The 19,091-nt window shown below is 41.7% G+C and overlaps 2 protein-coding genes across 2 annotated transcripts in view; one reads left to right on the forward strand and one right to left on the reverse strand.

Annotated features, from left to right (window-relative positions):
• Positions 1–12,841, reverse strand: part of LOC119470597 (translation initiation factor IF-2-like) — a 35,476-nt gene extending 22,635 nt beyond the window's left edge. The window contains exons 1-2 of the mRNA XM_037737263.1: positions 12,664–12,841; positions 11,729–12,505 (exon numbers count right to left, since the gene is read on the reverse strand). Coding sequence (XP_037593191.1) covers positions 11,729–12,505; positions 12,664–12,841 — 955 coding nt within the window. The remainder of the gene's footprint in view (positions 1–11,728; positions 12,506–12,663) is intronic.
• The window catches only part of UBE3A (ubiquitin protein ligase E3A), a 96,527-nt gene continuing 89,371 nt past the window's right edge, over positions 11,936–19,091 (forward strand). Inside the window, exon 1 of the mRNA XM_037737250.1 lies at positions 11,936–12,066. The gene's annotated coding sequence lies outside the window, so the exon portion shown is untranslated. The remainder of the gene's footprint in view (positions 12,067–19,091) is intronic.

A 19,091-nucleotide genomic window follows, 5' to 3' on the forward strand; every position in this document is an offset into this window, starting at 1 on the left:
GAGGTGTAGGTTCATAGATTTCTGTCATGAGAGCCCCTCATTCCATGGGTCAGTGGAACAATTGAGGATCTTGTCAGATAACAAGTATGCCTATTACAACTCACATTCAGGATCTGGAGAATTAATCACAGGGTGGCTCATGGACTTACTGGACCCGTGGAGAAATGATGTCAACTAATGCTTACAAACCCTCATCATGCTTGAAGAACCAGAGTATCTCTCTGGTTGCCAGGAACTATTACACGTTAGCTCAGCGACAGTGCCCCTAAATCGCTGAAAGTTCTGGAAATTTCCTTGCCCTTGGTTAACAGTTATCCTGCTAAATGATCACATAGCCTTCAGGAGGGCTAGAAGGAAAATATACAGCATGAACTTGTTGGGTTATTGCTCCTTCATTCACACGACTCTTTATGAACTGATTGAGGTCTGGGACCTGGCAAGGGGCTGTGCCTCTCCACTGAGGTAGCTTAAGTCAAGCTTTGGTTTACTCAGAACTACAGCTGTACTCATCTAAAAGGACATAGTAAACCGCTTACCTAGTTCAGTCCTTGGGACTTTACGACCAATTGCCCTCTGTCAAGGATCCCTGAAGGCCATACTATTCAGATTGCTACCCTAGCTCTTTTGTGCAAGATTTCGCTCCTAAGTTAGACAGTAAATGGCCTTCGCAATGACTTGAACTGCAGTCTCTTCAATCAAAGCCTTCCCTTCAAAAGCCACTTTAGTCCAGTTGACTATAAAAGATCATTTAAGTGATTATTTGGTCACTGTGTGCCATGGATCACTGTCCCACTGTCAGCACTACTTAGATACTTACTGTTTTCAAATCCATTTCAGACACTAGTCCCAGATTTCTATTTCTTTAAGGGTCTTTTGGCATCAATTCTGCATCAGTAATACTTCTTGGTTGGAGGCACCAGAATCCATAGTAACTAGTCTAGGCAGGCATGCCAGATGATCCTAGATGACCCTTATGCTCAAGTATTTGCTGGAAGGACTCATAGGACTCAGAAAAGCTGTTACGCTCTTGGTTGTAGTTTTTATAGAAAATGGATACAGATTAAAATCAGCAAAGGGAAAAGGTGCATGGGATGAAATCCAGGAGAAGCTAGGTCCAAGCTTCCAGATGTTCTCTCCACTGGAGTCACATGGAGATACACTTAATTCTCTCTGCAATAATGTGTAACGCATGTGAAGTAGCCTCCTGGTTGGCAATACTTCATAAGTTTTGCCATTATTTGAAGATAACCCACAGCTTGGTGTCCAGGGTTTTCACAGGTATTAGTGGTCAGTCACACAGGTATATAGTACCTGTGTGACTTATACTCCTGCCACCACAAACCTCTCCTCTCCCTGCCAGCTCCTGAGCCAAAAATGGGCATTTACCATAAATCACTTAGTTAGGAGGAACTTATCTGGTCAAACTGATTTAGCATGGCCCACAGCTTCAGGTACATAAAACACTCTGATCAGGAAGAACATTTCAGGGTCTCAGAGATAGTCAAGGGCTAGCCAAGGACCAATCCTGAAAGTAGGCCATTTTTTGGAATCTGCAGGGTTTGAACAACCCAGGACTGCTGACTTAACCCTTTCCTCTACAGCAAGAAAAGGTTTATTAAGAAAAAAATTGGTAATATCACAGTTTAATCAGAAGGGATGAAAAGACAGCCTAGGCTCTAGGTTGTGTTTCTGAGAACATTTTCCAGAACTATATCATAAAACTGGCCTGCTAAGGAAGACGTTGCTCCTGCTAACCCAGAACAAGATTAAATTATATGTGGTTTATGGTCACATAGAGCAATGCCCTGGTTCTTATGGAAAACATGCTGAAATATTTACGGATAAAGCATTACAAAGTCTCTAACTTATGATAAATGGGTCCATAGCTGGAGATAACAGATAAATGGATAGATAGAACAAATATGGCCAGATATAAACTACTGGAACATCTAGGTAAAGAAAAGATGGGTATTAATTATACTAGTCTCTAAACTTTTCTTTAGGTTTAAAAAAATGACCAAGAAATGAAGACATATAAACAACTATGGCATGTTTCATATGAGAAGTATTTGACATAAGAGAGAGATTGGGAGACTGGGTTGGGGGCTCATGCCTGTAATCTTAGCACTTTGGGAGGCTGAGTGGGAGGATCACTTGAGCCCAGGAGTTCAAGACCAGTCTGGGTAACATAATGATATCTAATCTCTACTTAAGTATATATGTATAAAATAAATTGAAAAAAAAGAGAAACAGGGAGAAAAGCTACTGAGAGCGAGATAGTAGGTTTCATAGGTCTGAAAGCCCTGAAGTTCAGACAAAAGGACTTCTTGATGTGAGGAGAGTACATTCATTCATGTAATAAAATATCATACTGTTAACACTTGGCATCCATAGTGAGAAACACCACAGAAACATTGAAGAAAAAGGAAAATATGATTGCTTTTGAGTGTTAACCTTTTGGCTTATTCATATATGGACCAAAGCAGAGTTTGATATAAGTCACTTTAAAAAAAAGAGAAATGGCTTCCAGGCCTGCAAGATATAATGGAAACCTGACATTTCTAAAGAAAAGGGCTAGTCATCAATGAAAACATGGCATAGAATCAGACTAGGAAATGCTGGCTATAACTTCCAAGGGGATATTTGCCCAAAAGCTTCAAATACAGTCATTCCTCTGTCAATGATACTTCATGGAAGTTGAATGTGTTAGTTATCAACCTTCCAGTTCCTTCAATTCCTGTTCTGCCAATTCCCTTTGTCTAGATTTCACCTTTCCTAAGAACCGTCTGCTATGTGGGGACCCTGTGTGTCTTCTTACAGGAAAAGAATGCTCTGGTCACATGCATCCCAGTCCTTTCCATCATTCCAGTCCCTGTGACGGGTAGCTTTTCAGTTTAAATCAACGAACTGGCATTCTTATTTTATAATTCCATCTTTTGAGTTGGGTTAATGTGAGTTTTGTTGGTGGGCTGCCTGAAGTAGGTTTCTAAGCCTGCAATCATGAGGGCCAGATCTGAACTGTAATCAACTCACCAAGCTCGGTTTGTTTGTTCATTTATTTGTGTGGCAAACACTACTGGTGCCCTGGATCTTACTACTGTGTTGCACACCAGTCCTCGTTTCACTTGCCAGCACATGCATTTCTTGCTTAGGGCACTCTGACCAGCCGGAGCTGCTGTGTCCCAACCACAGCAAGTCAACCAGATGAGGATAACAACAGTATACACTCACAGGATAACTGGGAAGTGTGTGTTCCACACGGGCTCCCAGTGTTCTTCAACAGAAGTAAATTCTAGTTGTCCAAAGTAGACACTTGATTGATAATACACACTTTTTGGTTTCCTCCCTTCCCTAGCTCACTTACTTCCTTACCAGTGTTTCTTGGGATCATTTCCCAGATAAGTTACTTGCATTCAAATCATTGTGTCAAGACCTGTTTCTGGGGGAAATGCAAACTAAGATGATTTTGTCCATTCATTCATCATTTATTGAGCTTAATTATTAATAAGTCCTTAAGGCGCAAAATAAGTCCTTAGCAACACGTTGTCTCTTTTCTCCTCACACTATCATTCCCTTTACAAATGAAGAAATCAAGGTTGAAAGAAATTAAGTAGCTGCCTTAATATCACATAACTAGGACAGAGTGCTGGAAAGGAGTGATGGCAGATGAAGATGGCTGGGACTCCCAGATGCCCAATCTTGAATGGAACAGTATAAAAAAGAGTTTTCTGCTGCGATAATAATTTGAGAATAAGATTTCCATGAAGCAATGAAAAAAGGAATTATTGAATGACTGAGGAAACATTTCAATGAAATATATTTTTGAAATTTATTTTTGTTTTCCAAGAAAGCAACATGCTACAGTAAGAGCATATACACACCCATGGGTTTAAATCCTACACTACTAGTTTTTGGCTGTGAGACCATGGGCAAGTTGCTCACTTATTCTAAGCTCAATTTTCTAATCCATAAAGTGTATAATATCCAAGATTGTTGTACGAATTAATGACATTTATTTAAACAACTGGCACCTAATTAGTGTACAAATTTAACTTACAGAAATATACTGTCCTTTCAGGAACTTTGTGGTAAGTACTGAAATATGGATGTAATCAGTACTATGCTTAGCAGTAACTTAAAAAAAGAAGCAATATAAATATTTATGTGATAAATGATATCTATATTACTATCTTAAAAATCCTGGTATTTCCATACGTAGTATACTAATTTAATGTTACCAAATAAAAGTAAAATCAACAATTTTAAAAAGTCAAGCTTTAAGTGTAAAATTTTGTTTGAAGCAATGCCAAAGAGTCCACATAGTAACATTTATCATTTTGATAACAGAATTTTGTGCTTGTATGTGAGCCTCAAGCAGTACTAAAACATAATAGTGTATCAATTATAAATGATATTCACGATTCTTCCCTAGCCAGATGTTTTTATCAGTTGGGAGATTCTGAAGAAAAACAGTTTAAGTGGAAATGTCTGCACCATCTTTAATACTAAGATTTAATTTAATCAATGCATTTCCTTAGATTTAAAATCATTTTGTTAGCATCCCTGTTAGAATCAGTATGTTATGTGTTTAAAATGGTATTAGAGATATAGATTGCAGTGTGAATGATTTCAAAGAACTCAAACGATGTGCATGTCAGAAGGAAAAATTTCTAAGGGCTGCTTCATTGATTTGAGTGGAACTGTTTTATTCAGAACAGCTCAGATTAGCAGCAGCAGCAGCTGGTGTTCAATGAAATGCTTCCCTTTTCCACCTATTCTCCAGCTGGGTTAAGGCAGGCACAAAGAGATTGAGATGACCAAGGTCAAAGCACGATTTGATAGATTTCCAGGTTTTTGCTCCAGTAACTTCTTGTGTGGTCTTGGCTATAGAGGCAATTAGTGAAATTGGTGGTTGAATAAGTCATAGCTTTAGAAGGACTTCATAGATCATCTTGTTCACGATCTTAATTTCATACTTCATATACTAATGTTCTAAATAAGAGACTTCGTTGTTTATTTATTGGGATTGACAAGAAGTTAAGATTTCTTACATTAAATTCATTTGCCTGATTTTTTTGTTGCCACTCAATTGTATAAGCAGGCACCTCTGCACTTTGTATCTCTATTGACATAGTTGAAAAAGGAAACATTCAAAGATACACTACTTTATTACACGTTAGCTCAGTAAAGGGGTCCTCTGTTAGACACACTGGTCTCCGTTCTTAACTTTTACACTCACAAAGTGTGATATACTCATTCAAACCTTTTTTGAGGAGTAACTGGGTTTTAGCCATTGAGATAAATACTGGGAACACAAGAAGTCAAGGGAGCTCTCCTCTCCCAAGGAGCTTAAGGGGAGACAGAAGTGTAAGTTCATACATCGAGTGTGTAGAAGGGACACAGAGGCATGAGCAGTGACCCTGCTTGAGTAGAACAGAGAGGCTTCTCGGAGGAGGAGCTTGAAATTGTCTAAAAGGTAGAATAAACTGCATGCAAAAGAGCTCTAAATGACTCTCAAGTTTAAGTACTGCCTGAGCAATACATTCATGTGGGGACTGGGAGATGGGGCTGGAAGGGAGGCAGGTGCCACATCCAATGGGCCCTGTTTTTGGAGTTTAGACATTATTCAGAGGGCCATGGTGAGCCTCTGATAGTTAAGAAAGGCAGCAAGGTAATGATGCATGTTTCTTAAGAAAACATTCTGTGATGAGGACATTTGGCAGGAAAGTAGTATAATATGAACCAGCACCCTCTGAGTGTTGGGGTTAAAATAGTGAATGAGATAATATGACCTTACCCTTCTGGAACCTACAGTCTACGGGTCTAAACAATAATGTTCTAAACTAAGGTAGTAGCAGTGGAAATACACAGGAGGAAACGGATGTTATGATAATGATGATGACAGTAGTGCTTATTACCATTTATTGAACACTTCCCACGTGTCAGGTACTAAGCACTTCACATGCACTATCTTTGCCCATTCTCCACACAGTAGCTAAAACTATTCTATAGATCTTGTCAAAACTTTCTGAAACCCTTCCAGAGGCTTCCTCCCTCATTCAGCACATTGTAGCTTTTCTTAGGAAAAGCTACAAAGTCCTCCAGGCTGTGACCCACTGTGACTTCTCTGAGCTCATCTCCAACTCCTCTCTCTCTCTAGCCACAGCATCTTGCTAGGTGTTCCTAGATGACTATCGGCAGGTTGACTAGACGATTCCAGAAGGTTCTTCCCTTTACATTCCCACAGTTCATTCCTCACTTCTGTCAAGCCTCTGATTAAAAGTATTCTTTTCTATAAGAACTTCTCTGGACACTCTGCATGACGGAACTCCTATTCCCTTTGCCGTGCTTTATATTTCTCCTTAATATATCATATTCTGATAGAACACATATGTGTTGGTTTTCCTCCTCCATGGGTCACAAACTCCATGAGGGTAGACTGTTTCTGTTCACTGCTGTATTCTCAACACCAAGAACAATGCTGGCACATAGCACCTATTCAATAAATATGCACTGAATGGATGAATGAAGGATTAGAGTGGTCCTACTTTTTCCCACTTTCCTAAAGAGGAAACAGATATTAATTGAAGTACTCAAGGTTGCATATCTGGTAAAAGTGGCAGAACTGGGATTTGCATGGGGGGCAGGGAGGGAAGCCTGCCTTTGTTGAGCTTGTACTCTGTGCCCAGGATTATTCTGAGAGCTTTATGTATATTAACACCTAATTCTCACAACAACTCCATTTTATAGATGAGAAAACTAAATCAGAAAGGAGTTTACAATCTTGCCTGGCATCTCTGCACTTGCCGAAAGTTGGGGGCCTGTGCTCTCAGCCACTTTGCTACACCAATTCTAAAGCCAATTTTTTAAAGATATACAACTTTGCCTCTTAATTGCCAGGTGAGGGAAAGGAAGAAATCTAGGATCACTAACATTATTCATAGATGGTAGACTCACCAATCAAGTCAAAGAATGAAGGATGAGTTGGTTTCATTCTCCTCTAACTCTAGACTTCCACATCCAACTGCCTCCTGATATCTTTGCTTGGATATTAAGACACAAAGTCTGCTGCAGTAAAAGGGATTTAGAATAACCATGGCAGATCATAGAAATCAGTAGCTGTCTCACATCAGAGTTGACCTGGTACACAGGGCCTTCCCAGTGAAGTCCTCAGGGTCCCTTCTTGTTGCTCTGCAATCCCTAGAATGTTTCCCCTTGTCTTAGTCTGTTTATGCTGTTATAACAACATACCTGAGACTGGGAAATTTATAAAGAACAGATACATCCTTTTTCACAGTTCTAAAGACTGGGAAGTAAAAGATCAAGACCCCCGGCAGGTTCAGTGTCTGGTGAAGGCTGCTTTCTGTTTCCAAAGTGGCACCTTATTGCTATATCCTCTGGAGGAGGTGAATGCTGTGTCCTCATGTGGCTAAAGGGATGGAAGAACAAAAGAAGGCCTAAGCTAGTTCCCTCCAGTCCTTTTACAAGGGTACTAATCCATCCATGAGGCAGGGCCCTGATGATTCAATCAGGTATTAACATCACCACAATGGTGATTAAGTTGAAACATGAATTTTGAAGGGTATGCCATCATTCAAACCACAGCATCTTCCAACATAGTTCACTACCCCAACTATTTAATACATACACTCATCAGAAAAAGACAAAAAGAAAGGGCAAGTGACACCCAATTTCTTTCAGAAAATGATCTGGAAGTTGCATACATCATTTCTGCTCACATTCTACTGGCCAGAACTCAGAGATATGGCCACACTTAGGGTTTATTATAGGCAAGCCTGTATCTGGCTAGATGTTCTATTATTACAGATGAAGAGGAGAATGCAAACAGGTATCTCAAATTTAACATTACCAAAGCTAGCCTGCTTGTTCTTCCCAAACCTGCTCCTTTGCATTGTTATCACATCTCAGTCAATGGTGGAAAACACAACAAACTCAGGGGCTTGATGTTAGACATGTTGAGCCCGAGGTGCCTGCAGAACACCCAGGACAAGTTTCCAATAAGGGGTTGAAGATACTGCGTCGATGCTTTTGACTGAGGTCTATGTTCAAGATTCAGACTTGATCCCTGACTGAAATAAGTGACAGAAGAGTATATGTAAATAGCTCTATCAAAGATTATAACATGGTAGGCAAAGAGAACCAAGGATGGAGAGGGAGGATTCTGCACAGGAGACCTGAAAAAGAGTGGCCTAAGACAAGGCAGAAGAGCAGAGACTGTAAGGTGACAGAACCAAGGGAGCAGTTTCCAGGAGGCAGTGGTTGGCAGCGTGAAAGGCTGCAGAGAGGTCAGATGCTATGAAAACTGAGAAGCAACCTTTCAATTTGGCCGTTACGCCACAATGAAATTGATAAAAGCAATGCATATAGTAAAATGCAGGGAGCTGCTACACTTCCGTAGTCGAAGAGGGATTTGGTAGATAATAGGTCCAAGTATAGACAGCTTTTCTAAATAGAAGGGACAAAGTAGAGGGAGAATTTATGAACAGGAGAGGTAATGCTGAAGGGAGTAAGAGTGTTGAGTGAAGCTCCCTTCCCTCAAGACATAGAAATTACCTGTAGAAAGGACAGAAGGATGGCTTCTACCTTAAGACTGGAGGTCACAAAGAATGCAAATTTAGACACGTCTGTAGGCATTTAAGGGTGGGGGCATGTAGGAGTTCATGCCTGATGTGTGCAATACTAAACAATGATACATATAATACTAATATTACTACTACTAAGCACTAACATTTATTGAGTACTTATCATATGCCAAGCAGTGCTCTTCACGGAACTAAGCTTGCTCAACAGTATTTCCTAAATAATGGGAGCTATTCATATACTGAAAGCTTAGTGTCTTTCAAAAGTTGAGTGTGTAACATTTTGATGCAGCCTAAAAATAGCAACAGTGACTTCTATCCCACTATATCTGAATTTTGTCTCTTCCATGCTCTTGACTTATTTCTGATCCTGGGGCATGCTGAGTAGTAAGAGTTGTCTTCACATTTTGATTCATCTGTTAGGACAGGCACAATAAAAAATCTTCAGGAACAAAACAGCTCTGTCAAAAAACAACTTCGCCAGCAATTCAGGGTAAAATGTTTCCTTTAAAAAAAAGTTTGTCAGTATTAGCAGATACATATTAGTAGGTACCCTCATGATCAATGAGGTGTTGGGTTACTCTGAAAAAGTGTCCAGTCTTACAGGTGTGAATTCCTTTTGAACCGCAAGTTCTTGAGGGCAAGAATAGAGATTGTTCATCTTTTATTGTTTCCCAAGGTCTGGCACATAAATAGTAGTTCGAGTAGTCCAATGTATGACACATAAATAGTTCTGGATAAACATTTGCTCAAAGTTTGCTCAAGGCATTGATGCAGATGTTTTTAAAATCAAACTGTGTACTAGAAGTCTGAAGAAATCACTGTTCACTTAGTAGATACAAAGTTGCTTTTCTGGGAAAAACACAACTGAAAATAAAAAACATAGGTCTGATATGGCAGAATTTTTTTTTTTTTCATATAAACTGATGTACAGGGAAGTGGAACACTACTAGTATCTTAAGGATTCCTGAAAATATTTATGTTGGTAATTTTGATCAGCAAATATTTCTATATTTGAAAATGGATAAAGCAAAAAGCACAGTGAGGTCTTGAAAGCAAGTCTAACACTAATGTCACACCTAAGAATACATATTTAAAATTAATGAACTAAAAGGGATATAGGTGATTTTTCCAGATTCATAACAGGAACTAAGATCCTCCTTGATCTCAGTAAAGCAATGGATAGTCATTCTGACATCTAGCTAAAAGCAGACTTATTTCCCTTCGGTCTTTAATCTTTTTGGAACTCAGGAATTTCTGCCACTTTTGATACACCAGGCTAATACAAAATTATATTTCATTTATTGACAATTTCTACTTACAAGGAAGTAGAACATCTAAAAGTATCTCCACATGCTAGATATAGTTGTAATGGTATGCTTTAATTATTCTAACAATAAAGTCCTTAAAGATTTACATTCTTTGTTGTCTATTTTGAAAACTTGCAAAGATAAATTTCTGAAAGATTATGATTCCTACTAGTCCTTTCCATTATATATAACAGCAAATAGTCTCCAAATGTGGATGTGTAATGAGAGGAAAACTGAATAAAGACCTGAGTTAAAACATCTTAAAATTGAATATGGCTTCATGCTGTCATTTATCATCAGTTGTCCTAGAATAACAAATTCTTCTAGCCTATTGTTGGTTTTCAGTAGTTGGATATAGTTGTGAGGCGGACGCACTTGGCTATATAAAAAAGATGCTCTGACACTGACAGTTAAAAAAACATACTGCTGGCCTAGCGCTGTGTCTCATGCCTGTAGTCCCAGCACTTTGGGAGGCCGAGGTGGGAGAATCACTTGAGGCCAGGAATTTGAGACCAGCCTGGGCCTAACATAGTGAGGCTCCATGTGTAAGTTTAAAAATAAAAATTTAAAAAAGATACATCACTATGTATGACTGTTGATATTAAAAAATCTGAATACTAGACGTGGGGACTCATACAGTAGTTCAAGGGCTTAGCAAAGTTGCAAGTCATAACACTAGGAATTGTTAGTGATACTCTTACGGCTTTGCAACCAAATGTTGTAAAACTATATATATGTATATATGTGTGTGTGTGTGTGTGTGTGTGTGTATGTATATGTATGGTTAAAAAAAAAAAAAAAAACCTTTTAAAATAAAATGGTGACCTAAAGTCCCATAAATATGACTTTAAATGGGTTTAACTGTAATGGCTTTAACAAGGTTCGGCTGTCATGTTCATCAAAGTTGGCCTCTATCCAGTTGGGGTTAACCAAGGAGGAACTTCTCTGAACCGACGACCTACTGAACGTCAAACTGCAGGAGACGGGACTTTACCTTCGTCTCAGGTAAACTAGGGACACATCCTGTGTTGGCAAGAGGGCTAAGCATATGACCTTGGTCCCCTAAAATCTCGCCTGCACTCTCGGGCCGCTCCTGCAACGTCTACACAGGCAGCGCCGGGTGGAAAGGGGCTGGGGTCGGAAAGCTGGGAACCGCAGGCTCCTGCCCCGCCTCGGGGCTGGGGGCTGTTCCTGCGTTTTCTGCTGACTTTCGGAACCACGCGTCTCCCAGCGGTCTGAGGCGTTCCTCGGCTGGGCACACCAAAGGGCTCTGCAACCCGCCTGGGGGGCTCCAGGGGGGTTCCGGATGCACCAGGTTTATTCTTTCGGGTCACGGACAGCAGGAACGACAAGGAGGGTTCACCCTTTCTGTCCAGTCGCAAGATGGCGACGGAACCTGGTGGGACTCCGAGGGGCCGCGGGCCGCCTCCCCTTCCCGATGGCCCGTGCGCCGCCGGCGACGGCAAGCGGGAGGGGGGCGGGGCAGGCGAGGGAAGGAGGGGCGGAGCGCGGCGCCCTCCCGCGCGTCTTGGCCCCGCCCCACGTCCCCGCGTCCCGGCCTGGAGCCCTCGCCCGGCCGGGCGCGCGCGCTGCCTGCCGGGATACTCGGCCCGCCCAGCCAGTCCTCCCGTCTTGCGCCGCGGCCGCGAGATCCGTGTTTCTCCCAAGATGGTGGCGCTGGGCTCGGGGTGACTACAGGAGACGACAGGGCCTTTTCCCTTCGCCGGGTCCCGACACATCACCCTTCGCTCGCTCGCGCACCCCGCCGCCGCGTAGCCATCCGCCAGCCCGGGCGCCCGCCATCCGCCGCCTACTTACGCTTCACCTCTGCCGACCCGGCGCGCTCAGCTGCGGGCGGCGGCGCCTCCCTCGGCTCCTCCTCGGAATAGCTCGCGGCCTGTAGCCCCTGCCAGGCGGGCCCCGCAGACCCCCGGCGTGGACAGGCAGCGGCGGCTGGCGACGAACGCCGGGATTTTGGCGGCTCCGGCGCCCCCTTTCCCGGCCTTGGTTTCCGAAGAAGGAAGCGCGGGTCCCGCATGAGCCCCGGCGGTGGCGGCAGCGAGAGGGAACGAGGCGGTGGCGGGCGGAGGCGGCGGGCGAGGGCGACGACGACCAGCGAGGCGGCCGCCGCAGCCCAGGCGCGGGGGCGACGACAGGTCAGTGTTGCCGCGGCCTGCGCCAGGCGGCGCTGCCTTCCCCCCGTCCTCGGTCGCCCGGCCGGCCTTCCGGGCCCTCGGTGGCGAGCTCGGCACCCCCGTTCCCCGCCCCCCCGCCGCCGAGGCGAGTGTTTGGGGGCGCGTGGTCCGGAGGCGCTGGTGCCAGGAGTAGGCCCCTGGTGGCCGCGGCTGCTGCAGCCGTAACTGTCAGTCGTGGCTGAACGCCGGCGGGAGGGTTTTGTCGCCGGAGGGGACGCGAGGGGGCCCGGGGCGGGGCGGGACGTGCACGGCGTCGAGATTTGGGCCTCCTCGGAGCCAGCCTCGTCGAGCCAGCCGGGGCCCCAGGCGGGGAAGGGCAGGCCTTTTCCTTCTTTCTCGGCGTTGTCGAGGTTTTGGGCTCTCTTGGGGAAGACATATTTAGCCGTGTGCTGGGTTGGGGCTTTGGGGGTGGATTGATGGGGAGGGAGGGCGGATGAAGTGGTGTGTCAAGCCCAAGGGTTGTGTTCACAGATTACTCATGTGTAGCCGGCCACCAGGATTTCTGAAGTTGAACGTGAGTTATTGGTTTTGCCAGAGACGGCTGTGTTAAATGCAGACCTGCATGCAAGCAGTTGGCCTTTTTCTTTCCCGTTTTAGTGTAGAAAAGGAAAAGGATGCTTTCCTCATCTTGGTGGTAAAGGCTTTTGTTGATAAAGGCAGAGTTGAATGTACCAAATGCCTTAGTCCGTAAAAATTTTAAAATAATTTTAATACATACACTGGTGAAGCTTGGCATCCTTGAAAGAGAATCTAGCGTCTACATTTTTTTAATGACTTCTATGAGTTTGCTAAATTATTAACAGTACAAAATCTGTTTGAGATTATATTTATTACGTGGCTAGGGTGCTGTTGAAAATGTAAACTAATAGCCTTTTACAGTTTATAGTTAGCTCCAGTCATGAAGGAATATGGATATGACCCATAATTTTGGATCGCTTCACTGCCTGCAATATTGAGAGAAGCAGCAAATTATTACAGATTTTTTTGGGAGACGACCCAAAGAAATACAACTGTTGAAAGTTACATATCAGAGACACAGAGGTCTTGTTGAATAAATTGGACAAGTGGGATAAATGTTTGTCTCGCATTTCTGACCAACAAGTACTCTTACTTAAGAGATAATTTGGTAAATCACGTAAAATTTAGAATTTAAGAGAGATAAGAAAGTTTTGTCTTGGTATGTATAGTGGAAATAGCTTTGAAATTAGATCCTGCTTTTAAATCTAAGTTACTTACCACATTTTTAGTGAAATGAATACGATATTAATGATGCTGCTGATAAGCCCTAAGGATGACCAGAAGCCCTTTAAGAAACACTGATAAGCTTGACCACAGAATAAAAAAGGAAATAGCTTCAAGAAATAATTTGCAATCTTAATGTATTTGTAATATACACAGGAGAAATTCAAGAGCACAGTAGGAATTAACTCATCTTTATTTACAAAATTAGAGTGTAAACTGTGACAGTTTTATTGTGTCAATATTTATTAACCTGCATTAGTTTGCTAAGTAGTATGCCCACCATCCTCTGGACATTGCCCCGTCCCTGAGGAGCTTAACTTAGAGACACAAAATACTGTGTGTTGATTTCCTTTCAGAGGATTTATAAGCCACTTATATTTTATCTGTACTAAATTCTGCCCCTTTTTTCATGGCTGAAAAAATAGCTTTCTAAGAAAGGTAAGTACTAGTCAGAGGTGTGGGAAAACATGTTCTCATTCCACTTGTCCAGTCCATTTAACAGGATTTATTGGGTACCTACAGTATCTTCATAATTAGTTGTATTTCTTAAACTTTAAATCATTTCTATTTCAATCTCCTTCTCGCCTCAAAAAAAATTTACTGTGATAATTTACTGTGTAAACTGTGACAATATACTGTTAGTGGAATGATCCAGATGTGTAGGTCATAGCTAAATTTTTCATCTCATGCACTTGAAATGTTTCCAAACGTCTGTTTTCTTAAATGACTGCTAGTTATGTTCTCCAATCATGTTGTGCATGTTTTGTTTAGACCTATACTTGTATAGGTCTAGATGTAGAAACATTATATTAAGTACATATGTAGCTGCTGAAAGAAAATTAGTTTTTTGATTTTTAGATCAGGTTGAAGACAAATTTTTAGAAGTGATCTTTCACTTCTCAAGACTTTACTGGGTAAAGTTTTAGGTGCTCATTTCATGTTGGTTCAGGACAAAAGTTTTTTGACTGGTTTTGAACTTTCCCCTCACTGCCAAGTCTGAAGAGAAAATGTAATAACAAGACATTATGGTGTGTATAGTGGTAACATCTTTGAAATTAGACCCTTCTTTTAATTCTGCCCCTTAATCTTGGTAAGCCACAGTTTTGTCATCTGTAAAATGGGTTGGTGAAACTACCCGAGAGTTGTGAGGCTTTAAGTATGTAAAACGCCTTACACGTAGGCACTCAGTACGTATTACCTTAGAAATCTTTCATCCAGTTTTTCTGAATGGTCTGGAAGCCCGTTGTATATAGTGGACTACAGCATGTTATCCTTTATATTGTTTCTTTCTTTTCTCATTAGCTATGAACTCACTCTTTAAGGCCAGGAATTCCTAGTATTTACCAGAGAATGTTACCAGATGTCTTAGTCTGTTCTTACTGCTATTACAAAATACTGCAGACAGGGTGGCTTATAAACAACAGAAGTTTATTTCTCACGTTCTGGAGGCTGAGAAGTTCAAGATCAAGGTGCCAACAAATTTGACATCTTTGTGAGGGCTCTCTCCCTTGTTCATAGACAGCTGTCTTTTCACCATAACTTCATGTAGAGGGGGGGTTCTCTAGGGACTCTTTTATAGAGGCATTAATTCCATTCATGAGGGCAAAGCCTCCCAAAGGCCCCACCTCTTGATACTATCACCTGGGGGGTTAGGTTTTCAGCATGAACTTTAGGGTACACACTCAGACCACAGCACTAGAGCAGGCATGAATTAGTTAATGGTAAATCAGTAAATGATCAACTAATATTTATTAGGTACTTATTGTGGCTTCTATGAACTGAGCTAGGTACAGGAGCCACAAAGAGAAGAAAGATGTCTGTCTTTTGAATGCTTACAGTTGAGTGATTTTTCTCACGTGTGTGTGTGTGTGTCTGTGTGTAACCCTATCACATAATGGAACTGCATTCTCCCATGCCCTTCCAATCTAAGAGCAGCTCTATGGACTAAATACCTCCTACCCAGCAGCTGCTACTCTAAAGACTTACTCTTCTACTCCTTTTTAAAAGTACAACCCTCTGGCACATGCATTACATCATGTTTTGGTCACAGCCCACCACCCCCATATCTGGCATGTAGAGTGTTAGTATTTGTTTTTGTGTGTGTATGTATGTATCTAAAATTTAAAATTTTTGCTCTGGCAGTTGTCTGCGAATACTCTAATTTTGGGGGCATGATTATCATTCTGTCTTCCAGCAATCAATTGATACATGTTACCTGAGTAGGATTGTCCATGAGATCAGCTGCTCCAGTCTCATTTTATATGTGAGGAAATTGGAGTTCAAAGCTTTAAAATGATTTTTTTTTTTTGAGACGGAGTCTTGCTCTGTCACCCAGGCTAGAGTGCAGTGGTGCCATTTCAGCTCACTGCAGCCTCCAATTCCTGGGTTCAGGTGATTCTCCTGCCTCAGCCTCCTGAGTAGTTGGGATTACAGGCACCTGCCACTGCGCCCAGCTAATTTTTATATTTTTAATAGAGATGGGGTTTCACCCTGTTGGCCAGGCTGGTGTTGAACTCGTGACCTCATGATCCACCTGCCCCAGCCTCCCAAAGCAGGGATTACAGGTGTGTGCCACGGGGCCCAGCCTAAAATGATTTTCTTAAAGTCACCCAGGTACAAGGATCAGAACCAGAGTCCAAGTATCTAGTTCAGGACTCTGCACACATTGTCACATGTTCTGTCCTACCTTTTGGGATGAATAGTTATGCTTGTTTTGTGATTACTCACCTACCTTTTTGGAGATATATGAGTGTTTTGTATGCTATTAATAGAAGGCAGCCTTCACAAAATGCCATCCACAGATCTGTTATTTCTTCTAATAAAGGAAATGATGTAAAATTACCTTAAATAGAAATAATTAGTGTTAATTCTTTTAGAGACATACTCCATAATCGAAACATGAAATATTTGAGGTAAACATGCTACATAAATAAGTCCTTTTTAAAAAGATAATATTAAACATTTTTAATTTATAGAGATGAGGTCTCCCGGTGTTACCCAGGCTGGTCTTGAACTCCTAGGCATTTACCTCAGCCTCTCAAAGTGTTGAGATTACAGGCATGAGCCACAACACCCTGTCAAGTTCTTTTTTTTTTTTTTTTCTTTAATGAAATTACTTTCTAATGCAGAATTTCTTTGACAACATCTGTTTTCATTTGCTCTAAAAAATGTTGCTTATAGTGCTTTGATCTGAGTTATCTACAACAAGAAAATACCATTATGGATAATCATTCAAAAAGAAGCTTGTTAGCTTGTTAATTTTTAGGCCTGAGAGTGAAATAAAGTTAGCATTTTCTTTTTATTTTTTTATTTTAATTTTATTTATTTGTTAAGAGACAGGGTCTTGCTCTGTTGCCCAAGTTGGAGTGCAGTGTTGCTGTCGTAACTCATTGCAGTCTCAGGATTAAGTGATCCTCCCATCTCACCCTTCTGAGTAGATGGGATTAGCATATGCCACCATGCCTGGGGAATTTTTTTATTTCTTGTGGAGACAGGGTCTTCCTGTGTTCAAGTTGGTCTCAAACTCCTGGCATCAAGCCTTGGCCTCCCAAAGGGCTAGGATTACAGGTGTGAGCTACCATGCCCAGCTGAGCATTTTTAAAAAATACTGGTTTTTGTACATGAGTTGTTACTATTTGATTCTAAGCCTTGTGACTGATATCCCTAAAATTATTTAGAAAATTTTAAGTGCGTCAGAGTCATTGAAATGGAGGAAGGAGGACTGTCTTTTATTTTTTTGAGACAGAGTCTCACACTGTCACCTGGGCTGGAGTGCAGTGGCAGGATCTCAGCTCCCTACAACCTTTGCCTCCTGGGTTCAAGTGATTCTCCTGCCTCAGCCCCCCCAAGTAGCTGGGATTACAGGTGCCTACCACCACACCCAGGTAATTTTTTGTATTTTTAGTAGAGAAGGGATTTCACTATGTTGGCCAGGCTAGTCTCAAACTCTTGACCTTGTGATCTGCCCACCTTGGCCTCCCAAAGTGCTGGGATTACAAGCGTGAGCTACCTCGCCTCCCAGCTGGAAGGAGCACTGTCCTTTGGTATCAAAGATTTTGGGCTTGTTTTAACTAGCTTCCTACTGGTTATGAGCAGGTTATTTAGCTTTTGAAGCTTTTGTTCCTTTTGTCAAATGGAGGTGATAGTTGCTTTGTCTGTTTTAAAGGCGTATGCTTTTCAAATGTGATAGTTCTTTTTGGAGGCCAGGCGTGGTGGCTCATGCCTGTAATTCCAGCACTTTGGGAGGCCGAGGCGGGTGGATCATGAGGTCAGGAGATCCAGACCATCCTGGAAAACATGGTGAAACCCTGCCTCTACTAAAATACTCGGGAGGCTGGGGCAGAGGAATTGCCTGAACCCGGGAGGCAGAGATTGCAGTGAGCTGAGATCGCTCCACTGCACTCCTGCCTGGTGACAAAGCGAGATTCCATCTCAAAAAAAAAAAAAAAAAAAAAAAAAAAAAAACCTTTTTAGAAATATTATTTTGGGAAATTTTTAGTGTGTGAATTTATTTTAAATATGTTAACTGCATTTGACATGGAGAGATCTTAACTGTGATATATTATTCAGTATTATTAATCAAATGTCAAATGTCTTTTTTAATTTGCTGTACCAGACCTGTTGTGTTAATCTGATCAATGGCAAGTGAATCATAAGATTGACCTGAAAGGAAAAGATATTTTTAGGTAACATAGAATCGTACTGGATAAGAATATTCCTGTAGTTCATTTTCAGGAAATCTGAACAGGAATCTCGTGTGAGGAATCACATGTGGATTATAGAAGAGAGTCTGATGTAAGACTTTTTTTTAATTAAGGTCTGCATCTGTGCTTCAAGTAAGAGCATAGAGGTAGTAAATGAGTCCTGAACACTCATACAAGTAGGATAAATTTTTTCTTAAACAGAACTGTTGGCTGGACAGTGTGGAGTCTAATGTTGTGACTCTTAGCAGTTCAGTGTGTTCCAGAAGTTCATCCGTACCCCTCAGGATCAATTGAGGTTAGTCAAGCACAAACTTTAGTTATAGAAACTGAATATGAGAAGAATTTTTTGACCCATCTCTTCGTAATATGCAGGCGCTTGGTAGCTCTTTTCTGGTTCTGGATATGTGCCCGTTGTATATACTTTCAGCAATTCAAGATGTTCCTATTCGTATTTGAGACAAGCGCTCTTGCACAAAGATTACATAGCTGTGGGCTGAATGAAGATGCTGCCAGTGCTGTACTTCCACACAGGTTCTTTTCATGTAATGATTTCTGTCTCATATCAGAAGGGATGCCTCTCTTAATAAGTAGTCTTAGAGTTGCCTTTGTGTACTGTAGCCAGCACCCAACTCATGTATTTTTATAATTTTTGTGATGCAGAATAAATTCTGAATCCTTCCACCTCCAAATTAAATATACAATTACTGAGAATAATAAAACACCATGTATTCACTGTGGACGTATGTCACATTTTGTCACTTTCTTGCATTCTTGTTCCCTCTCTGAAGCTCATGTTAACCTCATGTTTTTTATTTTCTTCTCAGATGATACCTTTAGCACTTCATGTAACAGTAGAGTAATGTCTTCTTTTTTTTTTTTTTTTTTTTTTGAGACGGAGTTTCGCTCTTGTTACCCAGGCTGGAGTGCAATGGCACAATCTCGGCTCACCGCAACCTCCGCCTCCCGGGTTCAGGCAATTCTCCTGCCCCAGCCTCCTGAGTAGCTGGGATTACAGGCACGTGCCACCATGCCCAGCTAATT

This window comes from Cebus imitator, unplaced genomic scaffold, assembly GCF_001604975.1.
Source record: "Cebus imitator isolate Cc_AM_T3 unplaced genomic scaffold, Cebus_imitator-1.0 Scaffold36, whole genome shotgun sequence".
Lineage (NCBI taxonomy): Eukaryota > Metazoa > Chordata > Mammalia > Primates > Cebidae > Cebus > Cebus imitator.